The 25,730-nt window shown below is 50.6% G+C and overlaps 2 protein-coding genes across 9 annotated transcripts in view; both read right to left on the bottom strand.

Annotated features, from left to right (window-relative positions):
* Positions 1–1,303: 1,303 nt before the first annotated feature.
* Positions 1,304–25,730, bottom strand: part of Hoxc4 (homeobox C4) — a 64,273-nt gene continuing 39,846 nt past the window's right edge. For 3 of the 8 annotated variants that reach the window (XM_004649916.2, XM_045152326.1, XM_045152325.1), the window contains exons 2-4: positions 4,031–4,147; positions 2,956–3,915; positions 1,304–2,461 (exon numbers count right to left, since the gene is read on the bottom strand). In XM_004649916.2, the coding sequence (XP_004649973.1) occupies positions 2,106–2,461; positions 2,956–3,394 (795 nt within the window). In that variant the 5' untranslated portion in view covers positions 3,395–3,915; positions 4,031–4,147 and the 3' untranslated portion in view covers positions 1,304–2,105. Of the gene's footprint in view, positions 2,462–2,955; positions 3,916–4,030; positions 4,148–4,316; positions 4,576–5,673; positions 5,691–18,325; positions 18,445–19,006; positions 19,292–25,730 lie in introns of those variants that run through there. The other 5 variants (XM_045152324.1, XM_045152327.1, XM_045152330.1 and 2 more) reach the window with 5 other exon arrangements.
* Hoxc5 (homeobox C5) lies at positions 20,663–23,382 on the bottom strand. The gene is made up of 2 exons (XM_004649918.2): positions 22,848–23,382; positions 20,663–22,105 (listed from the first exon to the last, which is right to left on the bottom strand). Exons 1-2 carry the CDS (start codon positions 23,296–23,298, stop codon positions 21,891–21,893), a joined length of 666 nt encoding a protein of 221 aa, XP_004649975.1. The 5' UTR covers positions 23,299–23,382; the 3' UTR covers positions 20,663–21,890.

Below are 25,730 nucleotides of genomic sequence, written 5' to 3'. Positions count from 1 at the left end.
AGACAGCATGTTTTGCTGTCTCCAGGGTACCACTGAGGGAGGAGAACGTAGACTTAAAGGACTCAGCAATTCCCCCCAACACATAGCCACACTCCAGAGCACACACATATACTCTGCTTCAAGCAAGTGTCAGCCAGCAAGTGGTTCAAGAAGATATAGATTTAAAATACACCAGATGCATTTTAATAATTTACTGTCTCCTCTTTTCACTGTCGCCTTTCATTCCAAAATTTGGGATAGAGAAAAGTGGTATCCCTGAATACCTGAGATCTTTTCTCCCTCTCCTTCCAGATTGCCCTTTATTCTGAAATTTAGACATATTTCCTGGGAAGAATTTCCCAACTGCTCTCCTATACTTTCCCCTTTCCCCAACAAACAAGCAAAAATATTGAGCAGGCCTAGCTTGGGGCCTGGTCTCTAGGACAGATGCATCTGAGACTCTTGGGCTTGAATGAATTCTCCAGGTAATCTAAACTAGTTTCTTGATGTGTTTTCCCCTCCTTAGCTCTTGGAAAATTATCTGTACCATCCATCCATCCATCCATCTATCTATCTATCTATCTATCTATCTATCTATCTATCTATCTATCTATCTATCTATTGTACTATCTATCTGCCACAAACCCTTGTTCAGGCTGTCCCCAAACTCTGCCAGGGTCTGAGAGGCTGTAGAATTTATTGTTAACACCTGATAGGTCCATGATAAAAGTTCCAGAAACACATAAAAGTCCTTCACTATCTCCAGGCATCAGTCTTTGAGGCCTCCCTCATACAAGAGGGCCTCACAGGCCTCTGGCCTCCACTTCACCCTTTTTTTTTCCAAATCTAAACAAACAGATGCTATCCTGACAAGTCACTTTGTAGCTTCAGAATCACCAGCTCAAAACCCCTCATCTTTTAAGGTGAATGCAAATGAGGAGGGCTCGCTCCTCAAGGTCTCATCTCAAAGGAGCCCCAAGAGAAGAAAACTTTTTTCCTTCTCATTCCCTGGATTTGCCCTCCAGTCTGCAAGAGGAAAAGGGGGATATGAGAAAGGAATAAACAAAAAGAGGGGACTGGATCTAACTATAGAAAAGTGAAGACCCCCCCCCCGCCACCTTTACTGAGACACAGAGAGAAGGGGACAGGAGAAATCAACCACAACCTGCCATATCCCTTACCCCAAACCCTTCAGCTACTGGACAACTGAAGTTGAAAGTTAGGTCTGTGTGTTTGCTTAGAATAAACTTGGGCAACTACAGAGAGGGTGGGATGTCACCAGGCTAGAAGGAGGGAGATTAAAAGAAACCATCAGACATTGACGTAAAACTAATTCACATCCACTGGTTTATTATTGATCACTGGGCATTTCACATCAACACTAAAATTCTTTATTGCAAGTTTTACAATAATCAAGTAAATTCGGTCCAAAAACACAATAACCACGATGGGGGTAGGGGAGATTCTACCTCTAGACTGCCTTTTTCCTGAAAGTTCACTTTGATTTTCTTTTGGCTCCTCAAACTGAACAGCTCTGGAAGGCTCTTCAGATGCGTTCAGCTTTGTCTGTTATCCTCCCCCCTTCTCCTACCCCCCCCACAATAATACAAAAGAACTTCATAGCTTTGTTCTCCTTAAAATGACTTCCCCCTCACTAACCTCCCCTGGTGCATTTTCAATGCAAAAAGGCCTAAGGAAAGAGGGAGGGGGGAAGGAGGAGGAGAAGAGGACGGGAATTGGCTTAAAAAGCTCCCTTTCCCCCCCCCTTTTTTCCTCATTTCCCCTTAAACTCACCCAAACCAGACCATCGCATCTTGCAATATATATTTTTTGCAGCTTTTTTTCTTAAAAAATAAATACCCCCCCATGGCCTTTAAAAAAAAACCCAGCAGGTACCATGCTAAGACAATATTACATGCTTAAAAGGGTCCTTAACAGTGGAAGGGAGAGAAGGGCAAGGGGCCTGTTTATCTGTTTTGTCTGTTTGGAATTGACAAGGGAGAAGGCAGGAGGAAGAGAGAAAATGAACCAAAAATATATATATATTAAATTCTATAAATAAGAGTCAATTTGTGTGTGAGGGGAGGATATGGGCACGGGGTGGGGGCAGGGGTGCGAGTTATGTTTTATAACCTGGTGATGTCCTCTGCCCGTTGCTGCTCCGGCGGCGTGGCGCTCTGGGAGTGGTCCTCAGAAGTGCCCGGGGTGGCTGCCGTGAGGGTGCTGGGTGCAGCGCCAGCCGGGGGCGCTGACCTCACTTTGGTGTTGGGGAGTCGGTGGTCCTTCTTCCATTTCATGCGACGGTTTTGGAACCAGATTTTGATCTGCCTCTCAGAGAGGCACAGCGAGTGGGCGATCTCGATCCTTCTCCTTCGGGTCAGGTAGCGGTTGTAATGAAACTCTTTCTCTAATTCCAGGACTTGCTGCCGGGTGTAGGCTGTCCTCGAGCGCTTGGGCTCCCCTCCGTTATAATTGGGGTTCACTGAGGGGGATGGGAGGGGAAAGCAAAGAGTGGGGTTCAGAGGCATCAGGCTCCCTACCCCCACCCTCACCCCATCCTCAGCTTTGAGGAACAGGAGGAGGGAGTGGTGGAAATAAAGTCATCAGGCTAAATGGGTTATAAAGAAGTTGAAGGAAGCTGGAGACTTTGTAGTGTAATAAGAGGGGGAATCCTCTTTGTAACGACACTGAATTATTTATGCGCCCTTAGAAAGCGAGCATAGTTTTCACACATACATAACAGATCGTAGCACATGGCTCGGACTGCCCAGAGTAGCTAAGCCATAAAATTTATGGGGGATGTAATTACCCATTCTCGCTCGTAAATCCAGTTCAATTGTGCTAACCCAGAGTCGCTCCTGGAGAGAGAGGGGGAAGGAGAGAAAGGAGGACGGGCCGAGGGGGCCCGGGAGGGTGGGGAGCGCTGGGGAAGAGGAGTGGGAGGAGGAGGGGGGAGCAAAAAGCAAAGTTGCCTACCCGTGCTAACGTGAATTTTTTTCATCCATGGGTAGACTATGGGCTGCTTGCTGGCGGCGCTGGAGGGATGGTCGGGGGCTGGCTGGCTGCAGGCTGGCGGGGCTGGGGACGGGGAGGCGGAGGCGCCCGAGAGAGGCGCCGGCTCGCAGAGCGGCTGCGATTTCTCGGGGTGGTGGTGGCCCGCCTGGGCCGGCCCGTGGCCTCGCGAACTGCCCGGCCCCTGGAGACTGGTGCAGCTATACTGGCGCTCGGGGTAGCTAGGGCGCGGAGGCGGTGGTGGGTACAGCTCCTGGTGGTGATGCTGGAAGCCCGATTCCCTGGTCCGGCCGTAATATTCCGGACTGTGTTCAGGGATGTAGCTATTTTGCGAATATTCTTCGCATGGAGGAAATTTCGGATCGATGTAGTTAGAGTCCATCAAATACGAGCTCATGATCATTAATTTCTGGAGTGGAAAATAATTTTTCTCGCTTTGTCGTTTTTCTGCTCCATAAAGCCCTCCTACTAGCTAGCGACCCTGTAAAGTTACTTTCACCATGTGACTCCGCCGGCCAATCACACGGAGCAACCCAGTCCCCGGATAAGGAACCGAATCGCTTTATTCAAAATGTATCCAATTTTTTTTGTGTGTGGTGCTGCTTCTGCCTGGGGGGGGGGGGTGATGGGGGGATAGCTGGTAGGAGCTGGGGTGTCCCCCAGTGCACACCCCGCCAGAATGACAACCCTCCCCCGCAGAGGGAGATGGGAGGCTCCCAGCTCGGCTCCAAAGCCTGGGCATTGGGGGGCTGTCGAGAGGCTGGGATTCGGCCCCCGCCCAGGATGCTCCTCTCTGGCTTCCAGTGGGCCCGGTGGGCCTCGGCTCCAGTGCTTTTCCAGAGGTCTCCATTCATGGCGATGGTGTTTCAGAGTAGGTCACTGGGCAGCGCCCCTCTTTCGCAGGAAGAGGAAGTTCAATGAGGACTGGAGTGGAGGTTGGATGGGGAGGGGCCCAGGTTGAGCCGAGGAGGCTGAAGAGCCTAGGGTGCCCTCTCCATCCAAGGATCCAAAGGCGAACCCCCTGCTCCCACACACTCACCCAACCCTCTGGCCTCGGGCCTGGCGAGCTAGGGTCCCAGCAGGACTAGGCAGGTAGAGGCAGCAGGATGCAAATGATTCTGACGTCATTTCTGGAGGTCCAGGGGTTGAGCCCCGGCTGAAGAGAGACAGGAAGTGGTTGGCAAAAGAGCAGAATTCAGAAGCCTTGCCCTCCCATGCTACCCACCGACCTTCCCTGCCCACTGTCCCAGGGCAGAGGATCCCTTCTCCTGCTGGCCCTTGGCTCCACTTTTCATGCTCCCTGGCCTGCTGATTTCTGACACCACCTCTCACACTGGCTCCTCCAGACAGGGGAAATCTCGGCTAGGAGTCAGCAGAGCCTTCATGGTGCCCAGCCAAGGCCCTGAGAGTTCCTTCTCCATCTCTAGCTTAGAGAGAGGCCTGTGCGGGTAGAGCCTGCTTGCTTCCAGCCAGGGACTGTATCCATGTAACACGTGTGTTTACATGTAAACACGTTTTCCCAAGGGTCATCTCCAGGCTGCTTTCCAAAAAGGAGGGGTGAGGTCATGAAGCTGAGGAGGCAGTGCAGAGCCCTGAGGGTCTGCAGACCCTGTTCCCTCCCTAGGCCCCCCACATCCACAAGATAACTTGATTCCCACCCCCACCCCTCCCAAGGAGAGAGGGAGCAAGGAAGGGCTGTTTTCCCAGCCCCCCCCCCTCAGCTAGGGGTGGCCACGTCATGCCACCAACTCCAATTAACTGATATTCCATAACTCAGTGTTGTGAGGGGGGGGGAAGCGGGGTGTTGCTGCTTCAAGAAGGGAAAGCCCAGGGAGGGAGCCGGGTCCCCTTGTTGTACTTGATAACAATTATAGTTTAAAATCATAGCTTGCCGGGGCTCAGCTATATTTTACTTGATAACAATAAAAGTGACACATAAAGTTAACTGTTTATGTTTTATTTATTAGACTAAATCTGCCAGCGGTGGTAGGAGCGCTTGCCTCGTCGCTACAGCTTTTATAGGGCTGTAAAACGTCATAAATCAGTCTCGCGGAATCGCCCGTACTCTTTGTGTCGGCGGCGGCTCAGGGCTGGCGGCCGCTGCCTGCCTGCTCCCTCCTTTCCACGAAAAGTCGTAATGTGATTTTTTTCCCTCTGATTTTATTATTATGATCGCCGCCGTGATTAGTCAATCTACCTTTAATTCGCCACCCTATGCTGCCTCCTCCCAGCCCAGCCTGGTTGACACTTGAATAAGTACCTTTTAAAACGGCATAACAACTATTTGAGGGTTTAATTAGAACATCTGCAATTAAGGGAATGAGGAGGGGAAAGAGAAGAAAAAAATAAAGCCCTGTGAGAGATGGCAAGCAGGAGATTCCCACCCTTCTCTCAACACCTTTGGAATGTGAGAGGTCTCTATTTCCTAAATAGGGGTCACCCTGAGCTGGAATAGGAGGATGGTTGGGCCACATGCAATGCCTAAAGGGCCTCCTGGGCCCGTGATTGCTTTCTTTGCTCCAATGCCTGGGCCCTCCGTCCCCAGCCCAAAATAGGGCTAGGGCTTAACCCCACAGGACCTGGGAGCTTTGGATACCCACACCCCAAATGGGCACCCCCCACACACACTGTCACCTGAAGGGTGAAGGAATAGGAGTTCCCTGGAGGTAGACTATGTCTTACAGGATCTCTCAAAGGTGGGGAGAATCCTTGCTCACTTGGACTGGGAGGCTCTGAGGGTGAGGACCCACTGTGTGGCTGGAAAAGAAGCACGGAATGAAAGGGAAGCAGTAACTTGGTTGGTTGGGAAATTTTTCTATTTATTTATTTATTTTCTTTCTTTCTTTCTTTCTTTTCTTTTCTTTTTCTTTCTTTCTTTTTTTTAACTTAGTAATTATCACTGGTGAGGGCAGATGGATTACAAGTTGCTGGAAGTGGGCAAAAGAAGCCAGTACTGAATCCTGAACTATAGAAGTCTAAGATATAGCCCCAGATTGTCCTGTGGGGGCGTGTAAAGCTCCAGAGTGCTGGGGTGGGGTAGGCTGGGGAGGAGGAGGTGGCGATACTCTTCTGACCCCACCCCCAATCTCCCTTCTAGGCCTGCACCTGGCTGCACCTGGGCCATCCTGCCCCAGGTGGGAATATTCTCTTCCTCACCTGCAAAAGTGAACTGCCTGCCTGACTCCCCACCTCCCAGCCAGCTCCCATCACCTTCTCCAGCCTGGCTCCCTGCCTCAACATCTTTTCTTCAGTTCTCATCCACCTGCACTTACTAAGGTGCTCTTCCCAAGACAATGTGCATCTCCCAGGTTTCTGACCTCCTGCAGGTGGGTGCAGAGGACTCTCTTTGGGAAAGAATATGTACACACAGAAGGCTCAGATACCACCCATTCAATGCAAAGTCTGTCTTTGGTTATTACAATTAACAAATACATACCCATATTTGCTATTGACATTTATTAAGATATGAAAAGCCTTTCATGCAGCCATGAATATGTGGAATTCTCATCTCAGGTTTGAACAGCTAATTTACCATGGATATCCAGAATGTAAAATTGAGGGGATGCTCCCAAATGTGCCCACATTCATGCACATCATTTGTAAAAATAACAATAAACCAAAACAACAAATAAAACCTCTTTTTGGGCTCCTATAGTTCAATAGCCAATGAAGTCTCCTGTTACATGGGGAAAATGTGCACACATACAAACATGTTTACCTGGATATTACTATAAGCATGGAAATAAAATCCTTTTGAAGGGCTCTTGCACTTAAGCAATGGCTTAATTGGGATGGGAGGGGATACTAAAGAGGCTCTCCCAGTGATGGATCCTTGTATCTGGTCCTGTCTTCTTTTGTGCTTTCCTCCCTTGTCTCCCGCCTTGCGACTCCAAAGGCCTCCACCTCGCTCAGTCCCAATTTTATTTTTTATGTTTTCTGACCACCTTTTGCCAGCATCCAAATGCTCTCTGCATGCTGCCCACACCCCATCTCCTTTCTAAATCTTGATCTGGTTTCTCTTTCGGAAACATGTTTCAGTACAAAGCGCTTCCCTCTGACACCACTGAAGAAAAATATGTGTCCATTGTTGTGTGGGGCCTTATTGTGCCCAGATTACCATACTGACCGTTGGCTAACCCATATCCCTCCCCTCCCCAGAAACAAGCTGCCGGCTGAGAGACCTCAGTGGCTCCACAGATTCTGTGCTGCATTAAAATCTCCCCTCATGCTCCCTAGATTTTGTGAGGGAAAAAATAAGGGGGCAAACCAATTTAGGATTTGGAGAGCATAGGGAAGGAGAATGAAGCTTACTCCTTCCCTACTTTCCAAAGCGCAGGGTTCGGAACATGTACATGTTTTGTTGTTATTGTTGTTTTGGGGATTAAAAATTGCAGCATGTCTCTTTCCTTTTCCTCAAATAAATAGACTTTTAGATGGTATGCAATCAGGCAATTCATTTCATTTTGATTTTTCTCCCTCCCCCGGGCAACTTGAAAACCCCAAAGTAAAACAAAACTCTTATACTATTTTTTCTTTTGTGTATATATGTGTGTATACATGGACATATGTGTGTTTTTGTCCTTTTCTAATGCAGCAGGCAGGACTAATGTATGCAAAAAAATATGCAAATGCTTAATTGATTTTTTCTTAAATCTCTTGTCAGTATAAGTAATGAATTGGTCTAAAATGATTTTAATAACCCGAACATGTCACCAGAAAATACTCAGCCTTTTTTTCCCCTCTTGGAATCGCTTATAGGGGGAAAAAAAGCAATCATGGAATGTTAATTTGCCCCCCTTTAAAATATTAAAGATGAATTTCTCTTGTTTGTTCTGTGACCATAGGCAAGGCCCTCTCCTGGATTTCCCCCGCCTTGCTTTGCCTTCCTTGGAATTCAATTTTCCTCAAATCTCGTTTAAAGTGGCTTTTTAAAAAGTGGCCGCATTTTAATATTGGTTAGACAGAGTGACCTGCATTTCACCTCGGGTGTTTGACTTGTTCCAATAGGTCACTGCCATGGGGTTATTGATGGGGAAACTCCATTGAAATTTGTCTCTTCGCAAATGGCCTTTAGATCTTCCAGCGAGTTCAATAACTAGTTATAATGTGGAAGGGGAAAAATGAAGGCCCTGGGCTAACGAATTTGATGTTTCATTTTTATGCTGGAGAAATTGTTAGTTAGAGGTTGGGTTCCCCCCACTCCATGCTCATCCCAGCCCCTATGACGGCTTACTGCCATCCAAGGCTGCTAGCTTGTTGAAGTGTCCCTTTCTCTCTGGGATGCATACTCTACTTCTTATAAATATTTTTGTTGTTGCAAATTTTGAGGTTTGGGTGCCAGAAGCTTGCTCTGTTGGAGATTTGAAACATGAACTTTTTTTTTAAAGAGGACTTTTAAAGGATCCTAAATGTGGCTTGAAAAGATCTAGAGATTAGGGTGGCCTCAGTTTACAGAGGGCCTACTGACTCCAAGAATCGAGGAAAGGAAACCAGAACCCCTTTGAGGGAGTTAATGAGGGTATCAAATCTGCCCGTGGCCTCTGAGCTGCCCAGGCACAAGAAAGATAAGACTAGAAAAGACGAAGCTAAAGGAAGCTTCATGGAGCAGGCAAGGGAAGCCTGCGTCTCTTCTAGGGTCACAGACAGGAAACATAGGGACTTGGATAGGAATCTGTTTGCAGAACTCTCTTTCACGGGAAGGGTACTCCTCCAGGAAGGCACAAGACCAAAGCGCGCGCTTCTTAGTGAACTGGAGTGAGCAGGGGCAAAGTGGCGGGATGCTGGAGATTTTATAAGGTTTCCTTTACTCCGGAGTTCACCAGAAGTGGTAGAGGAAAAGTCAGAGGAAGGGAGCAAGGGTCTCATTTTGTTCTCTCCTACCATAGCTAAGGTGGGAGCCCTTAGCTCCTCCAGATGAATCTTCCTGGGAAAAGGGCGGCAGAGCACAGTTCCTGGAGCCTGACCCAGCCACAGCACATCATTACCATGATTAACCTCAGTAATATCTAGAGTATCTTCCTCGCACAACACAGAGCTTCTTGGTACCTTATTTTCTCTTCTTCCAGGGATCCTTCTCCCTCTCTGCTCGAAGGAGGTCTAAGTCCCCCTAAATCCATCGGCCTTACATCCCCTTCCAAGACTCAGCTAATCTCCATCACTGAGAGTCATTCTAAAAGTATGCCTTGAATCCTGGATTAGGAGGACCAAGGCCAAAGGAAATCTGGAGGTGCCTGAAAGAGGAGCGACACCTCCCTCGGTCCCCTTAAACTCAGAGACTGCATTTATTGTGCCACCTGGGTTCTCCGACAAACTTGCCTTGGCAGATTCGTGGCACCTCCGGGATGTGGGGAGCACCTTTCAACTGCCACTGCGCGTCCCAACGCCATAAAAATGGGGAAGCCCGGGCCGGGGCTGTGGGCGGCTCCGGGATCTGGCCTGGGAGAAGGGAGCGCAGACGGCTCGGCCCAGCCAGCCTCGCAGGAGCCTCCGCGATTTGCTCTAAACTTCCCGCAGCTCAGGGCTCCCCGCCGGCCCGCGGGCCAGCCCGGTCCGCACGCCCGCCGCTCGTGGGCCCGCACCTTGGCCGTCCCCTGCGGGCCCCGTACCCCAATCCTCGGGCCTCGCCCCCTCCCTATTTTAATTACGTGATTGATTTTCTCTTGGGCCGCTTCTGGACGCCTCTGTCTCCGACTGTTTAAATCTTTTTGGCTCCCCAATTGCAATTCGAGTCCTTCTGGCTGGCCTGAAGGCGAGCGGTGGGGTCACCGAAGCTGGGGTGGGGAGGGGGTTCCCGAGGCCGCCTCGCCCTACACTCCAAGGAAATGGCCCAGCCAGGCCTTCGACCGCCCCACGGCCCGGGACTGCGACGCGGTGCTCCTGCCCACCCGCCTCGCCCAACTCTACGGTGCTCCATTATTCTCGGATGGAGAAGCCGGCCCCTGTTTGGGTGATCACCTCGGGCCCGGCCTGGGAGCTGGGCTCTGCAGGCTGTGTTTCTATCTTCACCCGAGGAACGGGGTGCGTGAGGCTTGGGCCCGCTCGGCTCCGGGGCTGGCAGAACCGCAGCCCTTCCCTGAACATCTGGGTGCCACGCTGGCGAGCCAGAAGCGCCCCCAAGAAGCAAGCATGCCTCAACTTGACGCGCCAGGCGCCCAGGGCACCCGTAGGGCTGGTGGTCCGTAGCCTGCGGTAGGCGATGGGGTCCGACGGATCACCCCACAGCCCAGCCGGAGGACCCCTTCGCCGGGGCAGCCCGAGCAGCGTCCCACAGCGGCCTCCAAGGTTGGCCGCCGCCACCTACGCCCAGGAACGCTCGGTACAGCCCCCTCCACCGCAGCCCGGCAGGTGAGGCCCAAGAAAGGGGATGGGGAGTTTCAGTCTGTGGGAAGAGTAGGTTCAGGATGCGGGAGGAAGTGGAAGACCAGGGTCCAGAACTGGGGCCCCTGCTTCTACCATCGTGGCTGACCTCTTTCCCTACTTTTATTGGGAAGGAGAAACTTTTCCTCCCCAAATTGCTGGGCTTGTGCTCAATCTCACTTATTTGCAACTAATAAACACTTCTCTGCGTATTCTCTCGCGTCCTGTTTATTATCTGGTGAGTCATTAGCAACAGGATCTTTTTACTTTTTTAATGGTACTATGTATATATATTTTTTTCCTCAAGGAGGGGCTGGAACGCCTTTTTCAGCGCGGAAGTTCAGCGGAGCCCCAGTTGGTGACAACCTTCTCCCCGTCCCCTGACCTCGGATTTCTTCCCCCCAAACCTCCTTCTGCACAGCAATGTAGCTGGGTAAACAAGAGTCCGCCTGCCTGGCTATTAGGATTCTGGAGACGTTGGCATCTGTAGCAATCATTAGTCAAAGCCGCGGAAGCCAAAGGAGCCGAGGAGTTGGACAGAAAAAATCTTGGAAATGATATACAGGAGCCGCGGAGGCATCAATCCCGGCCGATAAGAGTGCGGCTGCCGCTAGTGAGGCGGCCGGCTTAATTGGGCCCTGGGCACGAAGAACCACGGGGGAGGGGTACCTATGGGTTGTGCAGTCACCCTGGCTGGCATCATCTGGGCACCCTACAAAAATATTGGGGCCTTAAGAACACTTTCCCCAAAATTTCTAAAATCCCCTTAGGAGTGTATGTGCATGAAGACCCCCATGCCCCTCCCTCACCGCACTAAGGGCTCTTCCTCTCTTGTGGGGGGGATCGCTTCTTTTTAGTGGTTCCCTTGGAAGGCACTGCAAAGTGAGAGTGGGCAGGAACATCGGGTCCCAGCGACAGCCTGGAGGGAGGGTATGATCCCTGAGTGGGTTTTCAGGGGCCAGAAAACTCAGCTGGACTAGAGTTGAAGATAATCTTGGAGGGAGTGGACAAAATCACTTGTTTTAAGAGGCCAAACATTCAAAGATATTTTTTCCTTGCCTCCACTCACTAGGTATCTTTATAGGTCAGAGAGACTCAGGAGTAAGAGAGTATCTTTCTAGATCTTTGCCCCAACCTCCCTCCATAAGCACTATGAAACACTCTAAACATGTGCTCAAATACTTTAAGCCTTCAGAAAAGCTGTAATATCTATGTATATCTATATGTACATAACTTCCATATATAGCTATTTTAGGGGTTAAGAATTTTGAACAAATCCAGAGTTAAAAAATTCAAAATAGTGACTACACTACACATGCATAGTTCTTTCCAACCGAGGAAGAAAACTTCCAAATGTTCATTGAGATTTAGAGAGCTATACTAATCCATCCCAGCATATACCTCCAACCATTATAGAAAGATTGGCAATGTGCACATACAAATCTGACAGAGGATTGTTATGTTCACTGTAGATCTATAAATCTAAAGATCTATAAATCTGCATGTAAATGTGGAAGAAAGAGGGGTGAAACATACATCCTGATAGAGACACAGGAGTCTATAGAAACATTTTCATGGGTTCAACTATGGAAGTGCTCTGGTCTCTGTAAAGACACTGTCCTAGAAATGGAGAGGATGTTCTGCTGTGTCAAGACTTTTCTGGGAAATGGATGAGGGCAAAGCAGCTTTGTAAATATTGAGAGGACCCAGGGATTTATATAATGTATGGCTTCACTTTCCACATACATGGACATTTTACTGGCAATGGGTATGAGCCTTGATGTCTGGGACCCTGAAAGAGAAGCCCATACTCAGGGGGACGTAGGCCCTTCCTTTTCCTTTGGCTTCCTAGTTCCACAGCCCATGAGGAAGGGACGATAGGGGTTGGGTTGTCTTTGGTATCTAAAGGCTCCTTATCATTGCAAACTGGAGCCATTTAAGCAAAATGTATTTGGTGTGGACATGTTGGTAGAGAGAGATGTGTGAAGGCTATGAGTTTTCTACCCCCAACATTCACTCCATCAGAGACTATAGAGTTTCCACCATTGCTATGGTCCCAGGGGAGGTCTCTGTATGCCTCACTCCTACTTAGCTTTCTCTCTTATATCCCAAAGTTTCGCCTTGTCAAGAAGGGGTTTGTGTTCTTGGGAAAAGGACAGGAAAACAGCAGCTGCAGAAAGAGGAGCAGCCACAGGAGGCACAGGGTCTGTGGTGTCAGGCTGTTTGCCTTCAAAGTTAGTTCCTCTGTGATTAAGGGGTTGGGTTATCAAAGGAACATGAAGGCTTTCATGGTTTTGATTTTTACACTGGTAACTTTAAGGATTGGGGGAGTCACCAGCTGGCCTTTCTCTTATTGGGGGCAGAAGACTTGGGGTACTCTGAAAGTTCTTTTATTTTTCTCCTTTTACTGGGAAAGAAAGGCAAGGAGGGGGCCTCAGGTGCTTGGGAGAAGTGCAATCCAATCTAGCAGGCCAGTTTAGGAGAGAGTGATTTACAAAGCAGAATCTCAGACGCCACTTCCTGAGAAGTCAACAGATCAAAACAGCCTCTAGGTGTTTATGACCCCATCTCTGCTCCCAACAGGAAAAGCCCCTCAATAAAACCTGCCCCCTCCTCTACCCAGGGGAGGAGAAGAGACACAATCTGAAACGAGGGACCTGACCCTTAAAACACACACACACACACACACACACACACACACACACACACACACTGATTTTCCAACTGGAAAGTTGGAAAAGGGATCATATCCATTGCTAGTGAAAAAAGAAACATTTTCTAAAAGACATTTTTCTTCAATGTCTGAGAGCAAAGAAGCAGCCCTGAGTGGTTTGAATGTTGAACCTGGAAAAGCAGGAAAAGGGACTGGATCACATAAGGGTCTAGTTTCTTAGTCTCCCAAGGCCCTCCAACCTCACAAAACTCAATTCATAGCAACAAGACACTGAGGGTCACCAAGAGTCTGGCTGGCTGCCACCAGCATTAGGGGCTCTTCAAGGCTTGAGTTTTCCAGAAGGAGCAGAAGAAAGAAAACTCAGTGGTTGTCTAGGCTTTGAGGGGTGGGAGTGGGGTGAACAAATGGTTTCCAGCCTGGGCTGATGGGAAGAATCACATGGGAGGGAAGGATGGGGAATTGGAGGCTGGTTTACTATGTCTAACACAGACTTCTAAATTCTATCAAGCCATAATTGCCCGTGTGTGTGTGTGTGTGTGTGTGTGTGTGTGTGTGTGTGTGTGTGTTCCTACCCTTTGCTTAAGAAAGGAAGGAAATCAGGAGGAGGGGGCAGTGGAACTCCACCAGAAAACTAACCCTGAGCAAAGCCTTGGAAATGGAGGTACAGAGAATTCCTGGATCTGGACCTACCAGTAGGCTTGCTTTGGCCCCAGCCCAAGTGTCCACAGGCACATGAATTTCCTTTATGCATGCACCATCAGATGCTCCCTCACTTCTGATTCTAACATGACCCAATGTAATATATTTCTCTATGGTCAGATATCCTGGTATTAATGGACAGGAGAACTAAAGGTATTTGGAGGATAGCACCAGCCTTTTCCTGAGACCTATGGTGCAACAGGAAAGGATCACAGGAAACTGAGCTCACACATTCCATCCAGTCCCTATAGATCTACAAATCATGGTAAAAGTAAAAAGATAGCCTTATCCTTATACCACTTTCCCTGTATGCCCAGAGCCTTCTATGCAACTTCATGATAACTTCTAGGGTTAAGGAGGTGGTCCCAAAAAACCTGAATCCAACTTTGCTATGCTAGATGGACACACACACACACACACACACACACACACACACAAGGGTGGGGAAGGAGGGAGGTCTCATTTAGCCCTTTGCACCTTCAGTTTTAGGAATGGGAGACAGAGATGAATCCCAAGATTCTGTAAGGCTCAAGAACAAAGAGGTTTCTATCGCTACAGTTCCTTGACCCAGATTCTGCCTGGTGATCTTTTTTGGGGGGCTCCTAGGACCCCATCAAAACAGCTCAAGATTTTATCAGAACAGACACACCACTAAGGGTAACAAGAACCCAGTAAAAGTGGAGCGGTTGGGAAGGGATCAACTTTATTGGCCTTTAATAGCCACATCTTCTATTAGATCCTTAACCCAAAAACTGTAGCTTGGCATTCTGATTCCATACTTTCTTTTCCACTGGCAAGGGTTCTGGGGTTCTAGTTGTACCTTGGAGGAGATTCAGAGTGGCAGTGCTATCTTCCCAGCAAAATGACACTGAATTAAAGAGTAGAGAAAGGATGTTTCAGCATTTCCCTTTCATAAACAGCCCAAAGCACTTAATAGAAGGACAAAGAGAGACAGTGTACTTGGACATGAGGAGGGGTTGAGGCAGTCTGAGAAATCTCTCTTCATAGGGCCTTTGGGGTGGGAGGAGGCAGAGCCAATCTCCAGTCTTTCTCTCCTGGCTCATACCAGGAGCTGGTAAACCCAGTGTAAGCAGTCCAGCCTGAGGCTACAACATTCTCTACTAGGGTAACCTGAATGTGTGCTTTCATCCTAACACACACGCAGAAGAGGAAAACAGAGTAGTGTCATTAGAGGTATTGAGAAGTGGTACTCAATAGTTCTGAATATAGTTGTCCTGCTTCTGGTTTCTCATCTTAATCTTTACCCCTGGCCTAAGGCATTATCTTCAAAGCAGCCCTACCCAGAAGACAAACAAGCAGGGCAGTGTTGACAAAGCCCAGCTCAGATCAAGCCATTCCTCCACTCTTACATCCTATCCTTAAGGCTTCCAAAGGATAGGGTTAGAGGCCCAAGGAGAACTCCTGTCTTTAGCTCAAGGAGTGAAGGAGATCTGGAGGGGAGGCAGGGATCCCTACCAGAAGACTAACCTCCAGCAAAGCCGTGGACATGGGAATACAGAGAGAATACCTGGATCTGGACCTACCAGTGACTTCCCTTGGGGCCCAGCCCAAGTGTCCACAAAACAGGAGTTTCCTTGATGTTGGGCCATCAGATGCTCCCTCATTCCTTATTCTGACCTGACACAAGTAAACATAACACTGAAACACACACCTTCAGGGACTGTCTTTTAATAGTTAATATAGGCCAGGACACAGGATCATCATCTAGGCCTAGTCTATGGTGGTTGTGGTGGAGGTAGGGGTTGTATGTCTATATATTTGAACCCAGGGCCTTGAGTATACTAAGCACATCCTTGACCACTGAGCTATACTTCTCAGCCCTTTTATTACATCTTATTTAAGGAAATAAGGGGAAGTTGCCTAAACAAATCCATCAACTGTTTAATATAGAAGGCTAGGAGGAACTTGATTCTTAGTGTCCACTTCTGTTTTCTAGAATCCTTTCCTTAACTGATTCAAAATTATTTGACAAACTAGAGGTACCAAACACAACGCTCAAAACCAATTTCCACTTTGGCTCCCTTTCCCACCCATGCTGGAGGAAGTTTGAAAAAGTGCATGGGTACTGGAGCATTTCCAGACAGGGACATCAAAAGAGGTCCCCTCTAATTGCCACCCCTCCAGTCATCCCTAGGCTCAGAGAAAAGAAAACCCTGAAAGGTAGGTGGATAGAGGAATTTGAAATCATGGACGGAGTTACACCCACCCATATTTGCTCCATGGCCTAATTCAGAGTTCCCCTCTGTAAAATCCAGAGAACCGGACAGGGTCACACTGACAAGTCAATGTTACTGCTGATGACCCAAGGAAGTCAGGGCCTGGCACAACTGGGGCTCACTTCTAACAACTTGGCTATAAAGACACAAGCCAAGAACTCCCCCTGAACGGCTTCAGAGACCCAAGGCAGAGATTACAATCTACCCAGGATTGCTCCTTCTTCCCTTCTGTCCTGAGTTTGGGGTTGCCAGGATCCTTAACTAGGCGGTGTTGGCCGGGAGGGAGGAGGGAAGGAGAGGAGTGGAGGGGGAAGATCCAGACAACGACCGACCCATGCACTTTCTGCTGATTGGTTGGTGGGGGCATGTGACCCCTGCTTGGAAAATTCCTGATTGGTTGCTCGGCCTCTTCTAGGGTTAAAGACCCCATAACAAAATTGAAAGCTTTCTGGGTTGGCTGGGGCACCTTGGCATCTGGTGGCTTGCCCATCCCCTCCCCCTCTCCCCGCCTCATCTCAAACGTGGCCAGAGGGTGGGGAAACCAAGACTCTCAGCCCCCTTTCGTGTTTGTCTGTTTCCAGGTGAAACAAAACGGTAAAAAACCGACCAGACCAAAGGTAGTTATGTGAGGAGAGACAGGACCTATCATTGCACGAAGAAAGAATGCTATTGAAGTGGAACTTTTGAGGCTAAAAACCAGGAAAGGGGGTGAAGAAGTATTCAAGAGTGAATGCCCCAAGAGATGTTGTGTAAATCTGTCAAACAGCAATACCCTCAACCCAGTCTTCCATCCAAAGGCAGGAAAGGGACCTACCGAGGTGGGCAGGGGTTCTGGGAGGGCTGGCAGTGCGTGCGGCTTTGATTAGGGCTAAATTCCTGGTTAAAGACCTTCTGACTTTCAGCCAGGTCCCTGAGGAGGCTTGAGAGAGGGTAAGAGTCGGTATTTAGACCAACAGAAACTCTCTGATGCTTGGCTTGGGTCTGAGATGCTACAGAAACCCTCAAAATCTGACTGGTGGGGAGGAGAGAATTGAAGAGGGTAGGCAAAGGGGAAGGGAAAACCTAGAGTTAAATTTTTGAATGAATTCCTGGAGAAACTCCTCTGAGATCACAGGAAAATAGAGGTGGGGGTGGGGGGAGGTCCTGTGCCAAGGCCTGCAAGTTGGGCACCTGTGAGTGCGCAGGTGCGAGCTAGCTAGAGTTAACCTGGGGCTTGGCTTGGACTCCCCCTGCCTTTGGGCTGTACCCTCCTCAAGGTCTGTGCTTGAAGCCTTTCTACTGCACAGTCTCTTGGGCGCCCCTCTCCACAAAGCCAGCGTCCACACTCCTTTCACTCTAGAGTCCCCCTTTCTGGATCATTGCCCCCTCTGTTCCTCATCCCCTTTCCCCTAAATCTTTGTCCTTCAGCTCTGCCTAAGAACACCTCCGTGTTCACAGCCAGCACAGAGAGGCTAAGAGTTCACGTGGTGTCACTCTCCTGGCTCAGCTCCCAGTGACACACAGCAGGGAGGGGACACACACCTATGTCTTTGGTGCTCCTTCCTAGAAACCTAAAGGAAGCCCTTAGGGTACTGTGCCCAATTTGATCCCAGCTAGCTCCAGCCCCCAGGGGCCACACTTTTCTCCATGGCTGGGACACTTTCCCAGCCTAGTAAACACATTGCCTCCCATAATCAACACACTTTGCACCACACTCAATAGAAACCTCTAGGCCTCCAGGGGCCTAGTTTTAACAAGGCAAGGGCTGGGCAAGCTTGAGTTATAGAAAAGTGTACAGCACACGGTGCCTCAACACACTCAGGCCCACACTTTGGAAGCCGGGATTGCTGCCCATTCAAGCCTGGGGGTGAGACTTTGGGACTAGTCCAGGCAGCAGCCTGTGGGCCCAGAAGTCACAAAACCTTGCTTCCCAGCCTCCAGCCTTCCTGACACTTGGCCACTGTCCAAGAGCTACACTGGCCCCTCCTTAGAACAGAGGACCCCAGAGGCACTTTGAACTTGTATTTAGGGTTTGCAAACTCCAGCAAATACCAAACTCCCAGGTCTCTGCCACTGGCTTGCTTCCCAACGGAGAGAGGGTCAGGAGGACCTTGCAAAATAGTAAGGAACCAAGGCCTCTTTCTGCCTCTGTTGACTCGTAGCCAGAGGGTATAAAAGCTGTGGAGGGGAGGCCAGGTCTGGGGAGACAAGTTTTCCCATCTGCCTACTTCCTAGCGGGGCTTCCTCTCTTCTCCCACCCTTGTCTGAGGAAGCCTGGGGAGGCCTTTCCTTCCTTCCCTTAGTGAGTGGGAACTGCCTCTTTCAGGTGGGGGAGGGAGTTAGGTAAATGGGAGAAAGGGTCTGAAAGAGAGGAAGAGAATTAACTTACAGCGATCGCCTGGGATTCATTTGCGAAGATGTAACCTCTCTCACCATCATCCCCAGCGCCGTAATCCCCTCTAACTGCCAGGCCCTCGGTCCTAGCATTAAACCTCACCAGCAGCTGCGTGGCTGGACAGTTAAGATTATATATGATGTAAATATATTGTGGGTTTGTCAGCTCTCCCTACACCATAAAACTTGGTTTAATGACATCACGTGGTCCCCCAAGAGCCACTCACGGGCTTGCCTTAGGGCCATTCACATAAATAACCTCCAAAAGTTTCAAACTCCTAAATTCACATAGAAGCCATTCCTATTTCTCTAATGATCAGTTACACTCAAAAGCCCTCGTGCTGCTTCTTTGCCCCTCCCCCACGCCCCCTTGTAGGGTGGGGAGGGGGGAGAGGGTGGATCATTATTTATTTATTTATTTACTTACTTATTTCCATAAGGACCTGTCGGCTCCGAAGTCCGAGACGATATTTTTTTTCTTCCTAATTTTTCCTCCTCTCTCCTCTAATTGCTCAGAGTGGGTCGTGTCCCCTCTTCCCACTCCCCCGGGAAGGTAAGTCACACTTCCCCTTCTTTCTCACTACCAAAGTGGGTGGGTTCCAGGGCAAAAAAAAAAAAAAAATGGAGAAGCAGGCTCCATGGTCTCCTTTTGAGACCCTGAAGCACCTCCACTTACCACCCCAGAGCAACACCAAGCCCTGGTGCTTGGCGATCATTCCAGGAGTCAGGCTGGTGGGAAAGTCTCAAAGCAGAAGCTTTTGCTCAGAGAGGAAGCCAAGGGTCTAGTCTCACCCACCCCAGCGCAAGGGAGAAAGGTCCAAGGCCTCTGACTTGGTTACTGCTTTGGGTGCTGTTGCAGAAGCTAAGGCTGGGCCTGGGCTCCTGTGAGGGGTGAGGGGAGCCAGGCACTGCTGGGTTTCTCCAAGCCTGGCCAAGCTGAACCAGTCCCTCAGTTCCTCCAGGGAAGGAGAGGCCCAAGCCTGCTGGAGGAGGCCGGCCAGGTGGGGTGGGGCTGGTGCACCTTGCCAGGTGGGTCTGACCAACATTCTCTCCATCCCCCCTGAAAAATCCTTTGGTTCTCCCCCAGCTCTGTCCCCTGGGGAGCCTGAGAGAGTGGAGCGGGTGAATGCAGGCCACATAGCCTCTTTCTTACTTAACTGTTACCCATCAGAGACGCCAGTGCTTCTTCACGCTTCGCCGCTCACTCAATAGTTTTACTCAGCATGGAGAAAAAATTAAAAAAAACTCCCTAAAGAAAATTACACATTTTATTTCAGTGGAGAGAGAGAGAGAGAGAGAGAGAGAGAGAGAGAGAGGGAGGGAGATTTTAGGGAGGAGTTAGGGCTAGGCTGCCTGCTGGTGCAAGTCGAGGGCGGACTTCAGCGCTGTGCAGGGTTCCCTAACCTGACTTGAGCATAGAATGAAAGGAAGGGTGTTAGTGGTCCCAGCTCCTCAGACACTTGCTGTGACCTCCTACGTGCTAAGAATGCAGTAAGGACAGGCTCTTGTGTCTTCTAAAAAGTGACAGAAGAGTAGGATAACTTAGGCAGTGGAATACAGCAAAATCAGCCCTTTAATAAGTCCAAGGATTGGTAGCATTAATAATCATAAATAATAAATCCAAGGAGTACTAGCATTAATAATCATAAATACTTTCCCTGCCCTTCCCCCTTCTCCTTTTCCCTCCTGGCTGCTGAACAGCCCCTAGCCCAGCTTCAGACCCCACCCTATCAGTATGGGGGGCCAGGGCTTGGCTCCAGGAAATTACCTTGTTGTGGGAGGCAGGAGAGGAAATGCAGTAAAGTTTTATGGACCCTTCCCACATTTGTTTCTCCTGTAAAGTGCTTCCTCCCTCAGTCTACCCGAGGTGCCTGGAGTGGAACTGAGCAGAACAAGGGCCTAGGCCAGCCCCAGACACCACCTGGACTAGCTGTTTTCCCCCTCCTTCACTCCCCATAGGCCACCCTCCCCCTCCACACAAAATCTTGGAGACTGAGACAAATGACAGCGAACAGACGTGACTCCTTGGGCACTGGTCTATGCAGCTCTTCTCCCAGTTAACTTTCCTGCATAGCCCTAGACCCTAGAAGGCAGGAAAGCTGCGCCCCACTGTTTCCTACCAGCAAGATACACACCGCTGATACTCTCTGTGCACTCACCCATTCCATGATTAGAAAGCTCTAGCAGCCCTCACACCTAGGCCAACTCCTCTTCCCCAGATCTTTTTACTAGGCAGTATCAACTATCTCTGGGGACTCCTTCTAGGGGAGTCAAATGTACCCCTAGACTGAGGACTCAGCCCTCCTCCTGTGCCAGGAAGGCAGGTCAGTGATAGCCCAGTTCTAGTAGAGAAGGGCCTGAGACGGATTCTTACACATAGTTCACATATTACACATATTAGTGTAGAGACTATAGACAACTTAGAAGCCTCATTCTGCCAAGATGGAAGTGGGGTGCAGAGGCCTTGGACAACCACAGCATGAGAAAAGCCAGTACATGAGGCCCTGGTGCCTTTATCTTTCCTCAGAGGCACTTTGGGGAACCAAGACTCTGGAAAGACCTGTCTTCCCCTCTCTTCTTGCTTTTTAAAGGGGGTGACTATGAACCTCACCTACACCTCACGGCCTGTTTAGATACTTTTACCCAGTACATGCCCTAAACAGACGGAAGCCATTGCATCTTTTGTCCTTTCTTTCTTTGTCTTTATTTGATATGACAAAATATAGTTTCGGGAAGGACCTGGAGTCAATAAATAGTTGGGCAACTGCGATGGGACAGGAGGACAAGAAAGTCATGGCAGGAACTATGAGATAGCAAAGAACCTCGAGTACCACTTGCAGCAGTCCAAGGGCAGAAGACTCCAGCGGTTGAGTTAGCTAGCAGGCTGGGGCTGTGAACCTGAGAGGGCATGCAGCAGACCAGGCTGGGGAGGTTCACAGGCTTTGGGGATCGGAGTAGGTTTGGAGACTATAGAGCAACCTCCAGAGCCCTGGGCCCATTTTCACTCATCTCCCCCTTTCATATGCAAATTATTAATTAATAAGTAAAGACGGAATTTGGTAGCTGTAAAGGCTAGTAGTTACTAGGAAGCACCCCGAGTCTTGCCATAGACTCTGCCACTCTCTCGCCAGCCTGCAGCGGCCTGGCCTGCCTAGACAGAAACAAAGAAGAGGGCGAGGTGGAGGTCGGAGTGAAGGGCTGAAGCTGGCTGGTCCCACCTTAGCTCAGGCAGGTCAAGCTAGGGGTTGGAGCCTAGCTTAAGAGGCAGCCCAGGCTGAGATTCATCCAACCGAGCCTTGCAGTGCCCACAGCCCTCTGGGCAAGCCCTAAAGAGCATGCGGGGTGGGGGGCAGGTACCCAGCTAAGCTGAGGGGAGCCAGGCAGGGCAGGCGGCCCTGAGGAACCCTGGGACGGTGGGGATGCAGAATGCCAGGGAAATGAGCTTTTGTGTTAGAGGTCTGAGCCTCAGCCCCAAAAAATCTAGAAAGAGGAAAACCGAGAAGGGAAGGCGCAAGGACGGAAGCCCACCGGGGTGCTCTCTGCGGGCCTCCCCGCTTCCTTTAAAGAGCCTCTTTGCTTTTCATTTTGGAATCTTTCTTCCACTTCATCCTGCGGTTCTGGAACCAGATCTTGATCTGTCTCTCGTTGAGACACAAGTTGTTGGCGATCTCTATGCGCCTCCGGCGAGTGAGGTAGCGGTTAAAGTGAAATTCTTTCTCGAGTTCCAGGGTCTGGTAGCGCGTGTAACTGGTTCGGGACCGCTTGCCATCCGTCTCTGGAACATAAATCCCCCCAAGCCAGGCAGGGGTGAATAGCGTGCAGCACCCCAGGTTCCCACCCGGGCCCCCCCACCCGCGGCCGGAGAGCGAGGAAACAGGCGCGCGCGCGGCATCCCCGGGGCCGGTGGGCCGCAGGCGGGCGGACCGGGCCCAGCTTCCCCCGGAGAGCGGCGCCTCCGCCCGCCCGCCTGCCCCGCGCGCCGGCCCCGCAGGAAACTTTCCACCACCGCCTGCACTCCGCAGCCGGAGAGGCCGAAGGGGGCTGGGGGGAAGAGGGAGACCCAGGCTCGGACCGATCAACAAGCACCCTCGAGATCCGAGCACCGGGGACCCCCCTCCCGCCCCTCCCGAGTCGCTGGAATCCTCCGGCCGCCGAGCCACCCCCACCCCGGGCCGAGCCGGCTCCGCAGGGGAGGGAGGGTGGGAGCCGCGGGGGGATCCCCGCTCTGGAGCCTCGCGCCCCTCCTCACCCTTCACATCCCTCTATTTTTTTAACTCCCTCCCTCTCCCCCAAAAATTGAATATTGCCTTTTATACACGTTTTGTTCCTATGATCCAATTATGTCGTCGTAAATTTGGGCGCACACAGCCTCTAAGCCTTTTAGTGGACAGTTTTACGAGCCATTGATGCCTGGATCGTAAAATTTATGGCCGCAGGTTTTTTTTTCTTTATTTGCCCCGCATGGCCTATAAAACCCAGGCGGACCCGAGCGCGCAAAATGAAGTCCTAAAGTTTACCGTGGCTCATGTGCAGTTTGGTCATCCACGGGTAAATCTGTGGCGGGGCCGGTGGCTGGCTCAGTCCGGCGGCTGGCCCTGTCTGCGCCTGCTCCTCTTTGATCTCCCCACCGCTCTGAGCTCGCTCCTCCGGCGCCGGCCGAGCCGCCTTCTGATTGTACATCCCGGGGTTCAGAGGAGCCGCTTCGTCTCTGCCCAGAGCGTGTCCCGAAGCTGCGGCGCTGCAGGCGGGGCGGTCGGGGTGAGCCCGGGGCTTGGCAGCCATGTCTACCCCGTGGAGAGAGTTGGAAGGCGCAGGCGGTGGGAAAGTGATGCTTAAGTCCAATCCGCCGTAGCAGTACCTGGATGCCTGCACCTCTGAGGCCGATCCATAGTTCCCACAAGTTTGCATGGTATAGGCAGGGATATTGGGGCTCTGCTTATAGAATGAATTGGCTACGTAGGAGCTCATGGCGGGGAGGGCCCAAAAAAATTTCTGCACCCTTTTTGATTAAGGGTGATTTGTGACTCTTTGAAGTTGAGGGTTTTTTTTTTTTTTTTTGTTCTCCAAAGTGCACAATTTATAGGTGGAGATATCTCTTTCTTTATCCTATGCGCTCTTCCCAAATAAGGGAGCCTTAAATAGAGTCACGTGACTGGAGCGGCCACTCATAAATTTGGCTTGATGACCTCCGGGAGGTTAGTGATGGAAGCTGGCGAAACGCATCTTGATATGTTGGCAAAGCCCAACCAGGGGGGAGAGGGAGTAAGAGGAAGAGAGAAGGAAGGGGGAGAAAAAAATGGTTCTTGGAATTGGGGGGTAGTCGGGACAACGAGCCCACAGCGACACCTGGTGCCGACTTGGACGAATTGCATCCTGACGTGTCGCTTCGCCTTCTGGCGGCTGAATTTTCTTACCGGGTGAAGACGCTTGTTGTTGCTGAAACTAACCCTTGAGCTGCCCTTTAAAATTCTGTTTAAATTTGAGAAAAGATGAGGGCCTATTTAGGAAGCATAGAAATGGTTTTGTGAAGGATCATCTCGTTCTCCCTACCTCCACAGCCTTTCAAACTTCAAAAATGACTGAGAAAGGAGTATTTTAGATAGGGTGGCCACTGCCCAGGCTGAAGAACCAAGGGGGTTGGTTATCTGAGGTTCCCTATAGCCAAGATCAAAGCTGTTCGCTTGAAAGGCTCCCAAAGACCTGCACTGCCCAGGAGCCACCTATTAGCAGGAGAAAGTGGACTGTGCCTTGGGAGATGTATATAAGATGCCCAAGAGGAGGGAGTGGGTCCTGGGTGGCAGAACTAAACTAAACAGAGAAGTCTTATGAGATTGAGTCTCAGGGAGTCTGGAATGTTACTGGAGGTGAAGGCCAGGTGGACTTGGATACACTTCACCATGCCAGGGACCCTAGAGGGGCAATGAGCCCACATCCGTGTGTGTGTGTGTGTGTGTGTGTGTGTGTGTGTGTGTGTGTGTGTGAGAGAGAGAGAGAGAGAGGGGGGGGGGGGAGTGATCAGACACAATGGGCTGGAGAACTGTTCTCCAGTCCGCCAAATGTTTTAGATACAAAATAGTTGCTAGTTGAGGACATGGAGAGGCAAGATTGAAACATTCACACACATTATGAACAAGGCACAGAAATAGACATGTTTATACTCATTACTGGGAAGATGGTGGGCAAGCCCCAGGACCAGTCTTTCCAGGAACCTGAATCTGGAAGGCCCAGAATAGAGCGATTTCTGAGCTCTTTGGAAGCATAGAGAGGACTGGGCTGAGGGGTGGGAAGGCCAGACACCTAGGCAACCTTGGCAGTCTTTGGCCAGGCAGGGTCCCTCCAATTCTTGGGCCCTTTTCCCTCCTTTCCTAGTCTCCAAACCTACTCTTTCCTGCTTGCTTTTCCCCAGGAAATCCCCGCCTCCGCCAGGAGAAGCCCACCTCTCTGCTGGGTGGTGGAGTCTCTGGATGGGGTGGTGGCAGAGATCTGGGAAACTCTGGTGGACTTTTTCTTCCCCTCCGGAGACCCCCATCACCTCTCTCTTAGGCCTACTTAGGTTTCTGTGGCTGGACTTGGGGAAGAGAAGGCTGAGACTGAGAAATAGCTGGGGGTCCTGCTGTGCCCCTCAACCACCAGATTTGAGAGGAGAGACGGACAGGCTGGGGCTGTAAGCAAGATGGAATCTGGTCCGGGCTAGTCAGTAGTCCCAGCACAGAGCAGAGCTGTCTCCAGGCTTTCTCTTTCGAGATGTCCTTGAATCGCTCAGTCACTGCGGAAGGACTCGCGCTCTTCTCTGCTCCCCCTCGTTCTCCGCCTCTGCCACGTTTTGCAACAGGCCTGGAGAGCTGGGGGCTTGCTGGCTCTTGGAAGTGGGCGGGAGGGGCTACCCTGCTGCAGGGATCAGGCTTCTTTTCTGGCCTTTTGGGGATCTGGGCTCAGAAGCCGAGGATCCCAGGCCACCACAAGATGGAAGAAAGGCCTGTGTAGGCTTGGGTGCCCGACCCGACTGATCCCGACTTCCCCCGCCCCGAACGAAAGCCCAGGAGTCTTTCCCCCTCTTTTTCTTTTCTGGGGTGTGTTCCTCCGCATAGGGACCCACAGAGGCCCCTGGACACCCCAGCTCGGTCCCAGGACTCCGGGACAGGGGCTGGACGCCAGCTCCGGGGCAGGCGAGAGAGCGCGGCCGAGGGAGGGCTCGCTGGTGGCGGGGCAGACGCGCGGGCGCTGGGAGCCTGCTCCAGGCCGGCGGGCGGGCGGGAGGGCGAGCGAATGGACAGAAATGCCGATATAAACTTTTAAAAATAATATCAGTTTTATTAAATATTCGAGAACGGATCCAGAGGTCGGATTTATACAGGAGGGTAACACGAGGGGATTTATTTATTTATTTATTTCCTCCTACT

This window comes from Jaculus jaculus, chromosome 6, assembly GCF_020740685.1.
Source record: "Jaculus jaculus isolate mJacJac1 chromosome 6, mJacJac1.mat.Y.cur, whole genome shotgun sequence".
NCBI lineage: Eukaryota > Metazoa > Chordata > Mammalia > Rodentia > Dipodidae > Jaculus > Jaculus jaculus.
The sequence above is the reverse complement of the archived record's forward strand: the minus strand, read 5'-3'. Positions and strand labels throughout refer to the sequence as shown.